General features: G+C 40.7%; 1 protein-coding gene across 1 annotated transcript in view; it reads left to right on the forward strand.

Moving 5' to 3' along the window:
• The first annotated feature begins 6,844 nt into the window (after window positions 1-6,844).
• cdk6 (cyclin-dependent kinase 6) overlaps window positions 6,845-13,754 on the forward strand; it is a 40,721-nt gene continuing 33,811 nt past the window's right edge. Inside the window, exons 1-2 of the mRNA XM_017694806.2 lie at window positions 6,845-8,309; window positions 12,154-12,289. Of these exons, the coding sequence (XP_017550295.1) occupies window positions 8,086-8,309; window positions 12,154-12,289 (360 nt within the window). The 5' untranslated portion in view covers window positions 6,845-8,085. The remainder of the gene's footprint in view (window positions 8,310-12,153; window positions 12,290-13,754) is intronic.

Consider the following 13,754-nt stretch of genomic DNA (forward strand, 5'->3'; position numbering starts at 1 on the left):
TTCTTACTTTACGGCACTTGGCTGACACTTTTATCCAGAGCGACTTACAATTTGATCATTTTACACAAGTAGGTGAAGGTGGTGTTAGGAATCTTGCCCAAGGATTCTTATTGGTATAGTGTAGGGTGCTTACCCAGGTGGGGGATTGAACCCTAGTCTACAGCGTAGAAGGCAGAGGTGTTACCCACTACATTACACCAACCACCAACCGTTCTTCCATTGCTATGCTTATGATGCACAACTGTATGCAACTGTAACTATATACATGTGTTTGTAACCATATGTCATTAGTCAAAGCAAATAAAAGACACTTGTTTACTGATAATGCATAATAGAGAAAGGATTACAGGAAATTGTGAACGGCATGTTAAATAACATTCCCCTATTTAATTCAGACAAAACAGAAGTGCTTTCTAACTTCAGCTAGAATGTTTGACCTGATTAGCTTTACATATACAAAAACAGCCTTACACAAAATTCATTCACAATAGTTATGGTGGTTAAACATACAAGGAAGAGTATTTGTGACACACAACAGGCTTGAACATTTTAACCAATTGAGCACATGCTAAATTATTTCAGGAAATAAATTTAATATTTTAAAATGAGAAATATTGTATACTTACTGATATGCTTATTATAGAGAGTTATATAAAGCTCTGCTTTTCAGAAAGCACTATCCAAAGCATGTAATGTCACTTTTGAGAGAACACCAACATGGCCTCTAAAATGACTTTAAATCCTTCATAACACATATAGCATAGATACAGATTTAGCCACATTACTGCCATATAGCTTTAGTTATGGTTGTTATTGAAACATAGCATATGCTTCACAAGCACGGTTAAGCTACTTAAATTAGACTTTTATTAAGGCATAAAATGAATATTGTGTCCATATGTTAGGCGTGACAGTGATTTTGCCAGATGTGCGATTCCCCTCCCTTGAACCTTTAAAGCCCAGTGGTTCTTCCCCCAACATACACATGCTTTCTCTCTCTCTCTCTCTCTCTCTCTCTCTCTCTCTATATATATATATATATATATATATATATATATATATATATGTATATATATATCGCTGCCGTTGGAAGAAATCCTCGTATCTCCATTTTTGACGTTTTTCACTATTTAGTCAAATTTGAAAATGCCTGTTGGTCTTTACATTGTGTATAAATTTCATGACGAATGGACCAAAACAAATGGCCCAACATTGTTTTGAAAGATGTCTGTTTCTATTGACTTCCATTAAAATTAAAGTAGGTTTTTTTCCTTCTCCTGTAAAGTTACTATTTTGGAGATACAAGGTTTTGTTCCGACAACAGTGGATATATATATATATATATATATATATATATATATATATATATATATATATATACACAGTCGGGGCTCCGGGCAAGTGAGCTCACTGCCCTCTAGTGTGTGTGTGCTCACTAGCGTGCATGTATGTGCGTGTTTCACTGCACAGATGGGTTAAATACAGAGGTCTAATGTCACAGTGTGCAAACACAGTAACAAATGGTTGTAAATTCAATTCAATATATATATATGAATATACACACCAATCAGGCATAAAATTGACCACCTCCTTATTTCTACGTTCATTGTCCATTTTATCAGCTCCACTTACTATATAGATGCACTTTGTAGTTCTTTTACAATTACAGACTGTAGTCCATCTGCTTCTCTGCATACTTTGTTAGCCACGTTTACCCTGTTTTTCAGTGGTCAGGACCCCCATCATTCTCAGCACTGCAGTAACACTGACATGGTGGTGGTGTGTTAATGTGTGTTGTGCTGGTCTGAGTGGATCAGACACAGCAGTGCTGCTGGAGTTTTTAAACGCCTCAGTGTCACTGGACTGAGAATAGTCCACCAACTAAAAGTATCCATCCAACAGCGTCCTGTGATCGCTGATGAAGGAAGAGGATGACCAACACAAACTGTGCAGCCACAGATGAGCTATTTGTCTCCGGCCATACATCTACAAGGTGGACTGACATGGTAGGAGTGGACAGTGTTAAAAAACTCCTGCAGCACTGGTGTGTCTGATCCACTTGTTCGAGCACAACAAACAATAACATACCACCACCACATCAGTATTACTGCAGTGCTGAGAATGATGGTGGAATGATTCCTGACCACTGAAAAACAGGGTGAAAGGGGGCTAACAAAGTATGCAGAGAAGCAGATGGACTACAGTCTGTAACTGAAGAACTACGAAATGCACCTATGGAGTAAGTGGAGCTGATAAAATGGACAATGAACATAGAAACAAGGATAATGGTCATAATGTTATGCCTGCTCAGTGTTTAATATGAATTACAAATAAAAGAGATGCACTACTCTTCAAATGTTTAGAATTACTGTTTTCCTTAAAACATGAACAATTGTATGATGTGTAAATTTGTTCTGACATTATTCTGATTGAATGACATTTTTAAAAAATTTTCTAGCAGAATTTTGCATATTGGAAAAAAGGGAAACATAAGATGTGCCCATGCAAAAATGACCAGGGAGTGTTCAAACTTTTGCATATGAATACAGTCATGTATTATTTAGCATAACTTCTTGTTTTCAATAAATGTAAAGGTTTTCGAGAGCAAGAAGTTCTTGCATGTTTTTAACAAAGCCTTCTGCTTATCTGCACATATACTCTTAAAAAGGTTGCCATAAAGGGCTTCTTAAGCAATGCCATGGAAGTACCCCTTTTCTCCATGGCACCACATAAAAACTCTTTTTGGCCACGTTGTTGCTGAATAAAATCACAACATATGACAAGTGATTCTAGACTTCCAGACTGGAAGCAGTGAATGAGGCAGACTTTGTGTAAATGTGGAAGGTAACATGAGGCTAGCAGCATGTCTTTCACACCTGCTGTCTTTCTGTGGGGGTGAGTGTGATTTGAGAAAGGTGATCTGAGAGGCGGCTGGGCTGAAGAGTAGCCCTGCCTGGATGCGTCTGGAGCTGAAAGGGAATACGAGCAGTATGTCACCTGTTTTGCACTGGCACAGGACTGGAGAAGGTCTCTTTTACATGGACAGACAGCACCCCATCTGTGACTAAAGCTTCTCAAGTAACCAGTGTTTGTCATTTAAAAGGCTCTGATAATCTAGGAGGGGGGTTTTGCCCACACAGCAACATCTGGACCCAATTAATGTGCTTAATACTGTATACAGTACTGTGCATAAGCTACCCTTCATTGACTTAATTTCCTGGCAAAATGGCCAATTGGAGTTCAGAAAATTATTAAAAATACAGAAAGGATGGGACTCCAAACAATTGTGCAGGTACTGGTAGACCAGCTAAACTGTCACCATCAGATAAACAGTTCTTAAAGCTTTCATCTTTGAGAAAAACAAATAAACCAAGCTTCCCTCTTGCTTTAGATCTGAAAAAAATCCGCAGGTGTGTCTGTTCATCTATCCGCGTCATTTGTGGGATGACAACTCAACATTATGAGTCTGAAAGCATGTGTAGCTGTCAAGAAGCCGTTACTGAGAAAAGGAAACAACTAAAAAAAGCAATTTTGTGAAACTGAATGTGTTTGGGATTATGTGGGTCATGAGAATCAAAAAATACAACTTTCTAACTTTCTAAGTCAATCTATGACTAAACTTTGGAGGTGTAGAAAAATATCCCTGCAGATTTCTTTGACAAACTGAAAGCTGAATGGATTCTTGAAATAATAAAAATTCATATTCTATTTAATTGATGAGGCTTCGGCGCAATGTTCTGTGAATATATACTTCCGTTTCCTGACACTGAAAATGAGTAATGTGTAACTGGCTGTTTTGACTAGAAATTAAGTAAATGAAAGGTGGCCTATGACTTTTGCACAGTATGTTATATTATATAGTCAGTTTATATTATGGGTGTAGTGATTTCAGTACAGAATCAAATAAAACATTTTATAAGAATGTGAAACAGCAAAATTCTAGGGTCTCTTATCTGCTGTCGAAGGGAACGGAGTGAATTTATACATGCACCCACACTCAAATGAATGGGCTTGAATGTCTGATTTATAAGGTCTAAAAGTTGAGATTGTTTGTTCTTGACTTATAATAACAGGCACTGAGTTTCAAGTCCTGTTTGAAGACTTTTATTACTTTGAGCTGAACCATTATATGTAATACATCGAGAAAGTTTTATTGCATGAGATATCCAAACAAAAATCAAACCTTGACCACAGAATCAAAAACTGTGTAGAATCTGAAAATGTGTGTATTGTTACACCAGTTGTTGGTACACTGGTAGTTATGTGTAGTTGAAACGTGTGTAAAAATGCTGGTGTGGCAGTCCACACAAAGCTAGGTGTTAATGGATGGTGATCTTCTATAGCCTCCATCTTTTGTCAGGACATTGGCCTTTTTATGAGTAACACGTCAACCACACTAATACATGAAGTAAGAGCACACTGCTTTATCATGCCAGCATTCAGCTAACAGAATCTGGCACATTCAGCAGACTGTTTAGTCTTCACCTTATCAATAACTGCCAAAGTGTCTTTCTAAGCTCTGTGTGAATAGACCAATCAGCACAGAGCTGTCGCAAAAGAACAGAGAAAGGCTGGGAGATTATTTGCATATGTAGTTGTTTTCCGAATATGAACATTTTTTTAAACAAGACCTACTTGTTTACCTGTCAAGCGTGCCTTCGGCTCATTTATTTGCATGAACTGTTAAAGTCTTTGTTGGCACATATTTTGCTGCCCCAGCCAGTGGTGATCAACTCAACCACAAAATCCCCTTTTTCTTGGCATCAAAACAAAATGTGTTACAGTAATTCACCAAGGTCTCAATTCACCAGTTCACTGTATTACTGCAGTACTGTTTATACCAATCTATGGATTTGTATTTACCATGTTGTAGTTTGTATCTTCATGAAACATCTCATCTCTTATTTCAGTTCTGGAATTTGAGTTGGTTTCTTCTTTTTCAGAATGACTGTTTGCCATGTCTGAGAGATGTGTGTGCATACCACACACAATCAGTTTAATCGGTTTACATTTCCATGTCAAATCAAAAGTATGCATGCTAATGAACTCAGACTGGGTAATGGCTCTCAGAGCTGATTTAAAATGAACAAAGATGATACATAAATGTAAAGCAAGGCATTTACAGTTATTGGTTCAGAAGCTATTGTCTGAAAAGTGAGCTTTGTGATGCAAATTTAGAATTTTGGGTTGGCGAATTGTTGGAGGGGTGGGCGCTGGTTAGGGATGGGGTAACCATATGGCCGCCCAAGCCCATCTTCTATACTCACATTGAAATTAATACCCTTCAGTTTCTCAGGGAACTTAAAACAAGCGGATTCATTCACACATCTCGCCGTGCCACCCCTAACTAACTCATATAGGAAACATCTCCAAAGACACTCTTTGACAAATTTTCTACGCTTTCACACTATTCTTTTGCTATTTTATTTATGCTAATGGGCCATGGAGACATTGATCTAATTGGACCTTCATTTGGATAATTCAACAACAAACCTTGTCAGTGTAATTCCTGTTGCAACTGTGTCCGCAGAAAAAGAAGAGAGCTCAGAAAATAGAACCTAAGTTCTATTTAGTTCTATTTAGTTCTATTTAGTTAGTCCGAGTCTAACCTGTGCTTTATATTTACGATCATTATCTTTAAGCTAGATGCTGAAGTGGCCTCTCAGCAGAACCAAAGAAACTCACACTGGCCATCTCACAACTCTTTGTGAACGACTGTTTTGTGCATACAACAATCATTGCAGTCACCATGTATTTTTCTTCAAGCTGGTTTTGTCCTCATGGTAAAGAGTTAAATCTGTAGCGCAGTATCGCATCCCTCACCCCCCATTGGTTTTATAGACTTATAGATTTTGTAACCTTTCGGTGTTTGTTCTCTCGCTACAATACCCACCATGCACTGCACAAATGCACAGACCCCTTGGAAATCCCCCCACTGTGATAAAGAAATCCACTGAAGTAGAAGCTAATAAATATAGACATGAGGTTTGGCTTCCTAGCAGTAAGTTAGCTATCTGGCTTCCTTTTACGTTAGCCAGCTGCTGGGATGACACACATTTCAAAGAGATGTTTTAACACCAAAGCACTTGTAGTTTTTCAAAAGTTCCTCCTACCTTCAAGGTGTAACACCAGAAGGAGGTGGTGGAGGTGGAGGAGGGGGGTCTTTAAACCAGAAAATCTCACTCTATAGACTATCTTGGCACTACGGTAGGATGCAAGAAAGCATGTTTACAACAGATCTAGTATTGGTTACATTTTTCAGTTTGGCCAGACAGCCACTTCAATGTGGAGCGAAGAAAATCAGAATTACTGATAATCGTTTAATTTAAGGATGCACTTATGAGTACTCGATCTGCAGATCTTAAAGCTGCTCTAATGTATACTTTTGTTTAAGCTTGTACTCTTTGGTTCGGAGTTGCAGTGCTCACGTGAGAGCTTTGCCAAAGCTGGAGGACAGCAGACCAGCTTCATCCAACAATCTGTTATTATTCACCACCACTCAGTCAGCAGCTTGAGACAGTGGTTTGCCAGAGAAACGCTGTCTGCAGGCCTTGAACGTGGCCTTTAGTGCGGAGCAGCAATTCCCAACGTTCAGATGTGCTTTTGCATTCTCTCAGCTTTCCCCCCTGCAGTGATCCTGTTTTTGACACGGAGAGAGAAAAGGGGGTAGAGAGAGGAGTATGAATGGTGGAAGAGCAGGCAGAGAGAGAGAGAGAGAGAGAGACAGAGAGAGAGAGAGAGAGAGAGAGAGAGAGAGAGAGAGAGAGAGCCGAGCCTTTGTAGTCAGCGAGGAATGCGGAAACGTCCCTGCTCTGTGTCAAAGCGCTCTGGAGGGGGTCAGGCCACACTGCGCCAGCGTGGGAAAGCGAAGCGGGAGCCCGAGTCTAGCGAAGCCGCGGCCGCGTGGAGAGCCGCGCGCAGCTCCTACTGAAGAGGAGCACTGCGGGGACACTCCGCACTAACTGCTGCTGCTGGAGGAGCACGAGGAGGAGGAGAAGTAGAGGAGGAGAGCACGAGAGGGAGGAGGATGGCTAAAGCATGCATGCACCAGCCGACTACCTGTGTGGCCCGCCAGGACACTGGGAGATCTGTGATGTAGGTGAAGAGTCCCGGTGGGGGAGACGCACGCACGCACGCGCGCGCGCACACACACACACACGGGCGCCGCTTCTCCTTCGCAGCTCGTGGTTGGATTAGCGTGCCCGCTACGGGCGAACTGAATGGGTAAATACAACATTTGCGTATTTCGTTATTTTTTATGTGACAGTATTTAGACAGACTTGTCTTTTTTGCTTTACATTAGTTTTTGAACTAGCTTGCTTTTGGCTCTCGCACGCGCAGCCCGAGCATGCATTCTAATAAAAGTTGGATTTTTTGCGTTTCGCGTCTAAACTAGTCTGTGACTGAGACGGGCATGCACGCGGAGCCTGGGAGTGCTTGGTCGCAGATGACAACTTTTATTGCTCGGTTTTAAGACAATGAGATGAGCGCAGGGCCACGTGCTCGGGCTACTTGGTGGTGGCACAAAGCAGGGCGCGAGCATCACTGCCAGCGCGGTGTCAGGAGTAAACACAGAGATAACTAACTTTCCACCGACGGCTCTGCTCGTTATTGCTAAGCAGCGCTCGCCTGGTTGAGCCGTGCGCCTTTTCCCCCTCCGCAGACCTTGTTTCAGCGCTCAGCCTCAGTCACAAACCACCAGAGTCTGTATTGATTCACGAGGCTCCATGAAACGCGTCTAATTTAACGAGATTCCAGATGCGTGTGCGGTAACGGCGGCTCTCGCGCTAGCTGGCTGTGGGGGGAAAAAGCTGGGACTTTGGCCCGCTTTGAGGCTCCGTGTGTGGGTGGATAGGCTGGCTGGAGCGCCGGGGGGAAAGTGCGCTCCGGATCCAGCAGCCTGCCCTTAAAGAAGTGAGCTCAGAGCCGCGCTCGTCTTTGCTGTCCTGGCCAAGGCTGCGTGAACCGGGCTCTGGGATTCCCCCTGCAATCCTCGCCTCCCTCCCCCTCCTCCTCCAGCCCCCTCCACAGCAACAGGCTGCAGGCGAGAGAGAGGAACACGTGCAAGCAGGAAAACGCAACAGTATGGACAAAGAAAGCATGATCCAGCAGTACGAGCCCGTGGCCGAGATAGGCGAAGGCGCCTATGGGAAAGTGTACAAGGCGCGAGACCTCAAGAACGGGGGCCGCTTCGTGGCCCTGAAGAGAGTGCGGGTACAGACTGAGGAAGAGGGGATGCCGCTGTCCACCATCCGCGAGGTGGCGGTGCTGAGGCAGCTGGAGTCCTTCGAGCACCCCAATGTTGTCAGGTAAAACCCCTTAAACTCTAAAGACCAATCAGAGGGAGCTTAACTGCATAAGGTTTCACAGTGAATCATTCATTGTAGTTACTGGATGATAAGATTTAGGATTCATAACTGAGTAATGAGCTTACTCTGCTGTAATTTTGCTGTAATTTACCTATTAAATGATGCAATGTTGTATTTAGCTCTTATTTCTGGGAGGTGATGTCCATTCTAAATAGGGCTGAACTATTTAGGGAAGATAATCTGCAGGTTAAATTAGGTTCAGGCCTGTTTTTTTGGCCAAGAGGACCAGAATATGCACTTTTTCTGGCTTGACGCTTGACCCCTGAATGTAGTGTGCCAGACTGCCAGTAAGTTGTGTTGTGATGTCAGAACACATGGAGGTTTGATTGTCACTGATTGGTCTAAACCCATCTACAGCCATTTCACAAGCTCTCTGTTATTAGGTAAAGTTCCCCCACTTTAAACTTAAGGCATTGTTGATGATGTAGGCTATAATTAAAAAAAATTGCAGCTCTTGTGATTTGAGAGTTGCGGTCTCTTAAACTGCGATTTGGATATGAAACAATTACTCTTTCAGCCCTAATTCTAAACAGTGCACTTTATAATTTGCAGTAAAAGGACATTTTTTAAAAATTCAGCAAAATGAACACAAACTACGGAAGCTTTCATGAGAAGAGAATTAAATATTTATTTAAAGTATGCATACTTTAGGCATCGTGAAAAAGGACATAATAACTATTAAGTATGATTACTAATAGTATGGCATTAATTGTGTTGTGGGTTGTGGTATATACTTTCAAAATAGACCATTTTGAAAGTACAGGAAATATCATTGCTGTATTATCATTATTAATATCACCATTACTAGAGAAAATAAAGTGTGTTTTCCATTAACGTCAGATGTTGTTCCTTTCAAAATCCAAATTTGTTGCTAATGGATACGCAGCATTTTGGAGTGAAACTCTTTAGGTACAGTATCTCTAAAACACAGGTCTTCAAATCCCGACCCTGATTCCTGTTTTTGGTCTGGGATTTTCCAATCACTGGTAGGTCAGTTGCTAGGTGGCCAGTCAGTTAAATCAACAGTGCAGTTAACTACCAGTGAATACAAAAAAATCAAGAATGGAAGCCGGATTCAAGGTCCAGATCTGAAAAAATGTAACCCCCATAAGTCATGGTCATCGTTGTCAGAGCACTGGGCCCTGACTGGTGGTGCCTGTGTCCAGTAAAGTACTGGCAACAGAAGTGACTTTCAAAGAAATAGCTACAATATGCTGTACTTTTGATTATATATCTAATTTACTGTAGTTTTACATTGTGTGTACTCTTTAAGTAGGCTGGTCAAAGTCATGAAATTACTTGCAATAAATAATTGCAATTAACAATTGAATATTTTTATCGACTGTATGCCACTATTAAAGTAGCACAAAGTGGTGACGTTGACTAGCTACCTTGCTTCCTAGCTGCTGATTTTAATGATGTATAGTTACAGTAAAATTACAGTAATACTGTATTTCAACAGTACCTTTGTGGCAACAGGTTGCCACAACATTACTGTGAAATTGACAGCAGTTTTTCAAGGTTAGTGGGTGGCACCTTTAGGTTTAGTGATGGCCACCAGGCTTTGCTAAAGTCAGGTCTTCATGCCTATAGACACTTGTTATCAGGTACTGAAAGTATTTTCTGCCAGATTAAGTTGTCTGCAATTTTATATTGAGCTTTGTGCAAAATTGCATCATCCAGTGTAATTTAGCTGCTTACAGTGATCAGGTTTATGATGCAACGTAACTGCACATGTTCAATGCCGTGCTCAGGAATCACAGGAACAGTACTGTTAACTTGCAGTGACTTAAAAGCACTGCAGCACACATTGTCAATGTTCCTTCTCTTTGGTCACCTTGGGATATAGTCAGTGGTTTTGAGATCACACATTGCTGTAAAAGTGCCATTCTTGTAACCAAGGACGGTCAGCAAGTCAGCCTCTTCTGTCAGCAATGATGGGACTGATGTCACTGCTAGGCCTGACTTAGGCTTTCACTTGGTTTGAGCAGTAGATGGGTAATTGTGTTTTGGTAGCTTTTGCTTTGTTCGGCTTCATTCTCCTTCAGAGGTCAATAGTCATTTGAATATGTTCTTTGAAAATACTGTGTCAAGCACTTGGATTTTTCTCACAGATGAGACACTTAGTGAGGAAAATTGGAAGCAAAGAAAGAGGTTCTAAACTGTGCACTAAATACAGTCTCTGTTCTCTGATGTTAAGCTGCATGGGGGCCCAGGAAACCTATAGTGCAGTATATTCAGGACCTTGTTTAACATCAGGCAACCCTTGGATGTTTCTTATGAGCACGTTATTCATTCCATATGTTTTTGTCTGTTAAGAGAGCCCATTGTGTAGGAGCAGTTTACGTTTCTGGAGAAAGTTTTCTTGGAGAAACCTAATCAATGATGTCATGAGAACCAGAGGAGCTTTGCCATCAAAGTGTCAGTCTGCTGGATAATTAACGGTGTCTTGTAATTTATCAGGATTAGCCTGTCGAGTCCATGTAATCAGAGCCCTCAGAAAAGTCCAAAAGCATAGCTTTGTCAGTACTTTCTTCACTGTAGTTGTAGTTGTTTGTCACTGTGTAATCAAAAAGAACGTTATGCATTTTAATGCATCAAGGAAATGTCTTTCATTCTGTTGTTTTCAATGGATGAAATTTCACTACCCTTTCTTACATTTCTGCCTCTGTGTATTGACAGCATGAGTACAGACCAATCGCTTCACATTCAGGCGTTGCTATGATGAGAGATTCTGGTCACCACCGGTCTCTGCTTGAGTTACCATGGCACATCATGAGTTTCTATGGTGCTGAGAGAGGAATGTTTTCTGTGGTCCTTGGATCTTGACTAGGGACACTAGATGTTTGTTCTTCCTAATTCTTACCAACCTTGTCTAATTTACAGAAGCGTGTATTGTCTGGCTGGTTGGCTTTTGTATTAAGTGTGCTCTATTAACTCTATGGATTTCATTCACACCGTACATCAGTGGTACACCATACACTATTCACACCAGTGTGTCAGTCTCAAGAAACAATTCAACACTTTTTGCATTGTAGGAATGTGTTACCTGTTTAATTTGCAGAAGAGCAGGCTGCTCTGATATCTAGTAATATGCAACAAGTTATGGCGTTACAAAACTTTATGCTGTATTGTAACTTATTCTGTCCACATAGTTCTATGAAAGATATTTCTGTAGTCTTTCTGAGGTTAAAAGCATAGCTAACAAGGCACAGCATGAAGGAAAATGTTTAGAATTTTTCTGCAGCTGTGTCATTTTGAAATCATTAGATTTGAAATGAACAGCTGATTGAGATTGTTAGACTTGCTAACAAGACGTAATGCTTCTATTGAACTGTTTCCTATTTTACCACAGAGAAAGGAGCACTATTCTAGTATCATTCCACTCATAACTAATAGTGTTGGAATACAGGAGGATGTTTTGTAGCCAAGAAGTTGATCAGTCATGAGTTTAGACCTGGAGACCCTCATTGGTTCTTTTCGCTTTGCCAACAAAGCTCTGGTATTCCAAGCATAGCAAGCATTCTTTCAAACAGTCAGGAAAACTAATCTGGACAGTTAGCTGACTCTTTAGGATTTTTCCCTCTCTGCTGCATTGTTTGGCTCATTTAATATTTGAAATCTCAGGAAACAGTTGCTGAAAAATGAATGGCAGTGTCAGCAGTTATTTGTCCAGCTATAAATACAATGAGCACAATAAGCTCGACAGGCCAAAGATGCAAAATAAAATTCTTGGTGGACGTGTGAATAATACATGCTTATGTTGTATTCTCTCCCTCTCTAGGTTGTTTGATGTCTGTACAGTTTCTAGAACTGATCGGGAGACCAAACTCACTCTGGTCTTTGAGCATGTGGACCAAGACTTGACTACATATTTGGAGAAAGCACCTGATCCAGGAGTGCCACCTGAAACCATAAAGGTATTATAAAAGCATTAATATCTGTGATAATAATAAAAATCAACCCGGAGCTAAATTGATCAATCAAACATACAAACAATTATATTACTTATTAAGTCGATTTCCCCCTGATTATTCTAAACCTCTCATATGCTTTCATCTGTGTGACCCATGTCTATTATAAGAACAAACCTTGTGTTCTGGATTTGCACTCTGAGGCCCATGAATAAGAATATAAATGGAGTTTTTTGGCCTGCCTTAAGGAAGCAGATGGAGGATGGAACTCCCTAAGATCAGGGTGAAGCCTGGCCTTTTGATGAGCAGTGCATGTGGTAGATGGGCTTCTAATTAAAGAGCTGGGCCCTTGTGTGCGCCTCTATTTTCATTCAGTTCTGGCTTTCACTGAAGACTGGCCAGAGGAATGTTGCTTCAGAGTGTGTGTATGTGTGGTTCTGTCTGCAATGGCCCTCTCAGTTGCTCGCTTTTTCATGGTGAATAGAGAGGCTTCCTTAAGGGGCAGTATGTAAGCGATCCTTATTTAGTACAGAAATATAGTTTTCATTAGTTCACAGAAGATACTGGAAGGCTAGTAGTGGCAGTATTTTCTTACCTCCATCCAAAACCACCAAGTGGAAATGAAGGATATTTGTCCTGATTAACTACTCGCCCATCATCCTTTCAAACCCGTTCCCACATACTAGTCTTACCAATCCATTTAGCTTATTTGCCTGCCTTTGCCCAAAGGATATGTTACATTAAGTCTTGAAAAGAGTCATGTCACCTCTTTCAATTGTATTGGGTTGAAGGGGAAACTGAGATGAGTCTAAACTGCTTATTTATACCTGAGGGGTTTCCTTTGCTAGTTTTGCATATCAGCATGAAAAGAGCATTTAGATATTCATCACATTCTAGGTTACCATATTTATGGTTTACACCCATCAAAGGATTTAGGTGCTCATAGATTTATTTAACTTCAGATTCTTTGAACAGAGAATGAGTGACCATTATTGATGGTCTGGGTTATCTATTTATGAAATCAAAAGTTTGGTAACATTTCAGTATGGGGGGTTATTATAATGTTCTGATTATTACTACATTACTAAGCAGTAACTAAAATAAATGAAGCATTTTCTGGAGCATTTTAATGACTTCTATGAACACCATAATTTGTCAGTCAATCTTGGGTTAGAGGGCTTTTTCTCAGGACCAGTTCGGTTTAAGGCATCATTTATTTTGTTACTGCTTTCTTGTTAAGGCTTAAAAACACATTACAATAGCATTATAATGTCCCCTTATACGTCTCCCTTAAATAGGTTAGAGAGCCACATAGTTGAGAGTGTAAGTAATTTAAACTGCAAATCAGAGCACAGTAAGATATGATGTTGAACTGTGTGTGAATAAGTGTGAAGCTACCAGTGAAACTGGGTCACAAGCTTTCTTTATACACAATTGAAATACTTTCTTTTGCAATCAGAATAGATGTAGG

This window comes from Pygocentrus nattereri, chromosome 27, assembly GCF_015220715.1.
Source record: "Pygocentrus nattereri isolate fPygNat1 chromosome 27, fPygNat1.pri, whole genome shotgun sequence".
NCBI lineage: Eukaryota > Metazoa > Chordata > Actinopteri > Characiformes > Serrasalmidae > Pygocentrus > Pygocentrus nattereri.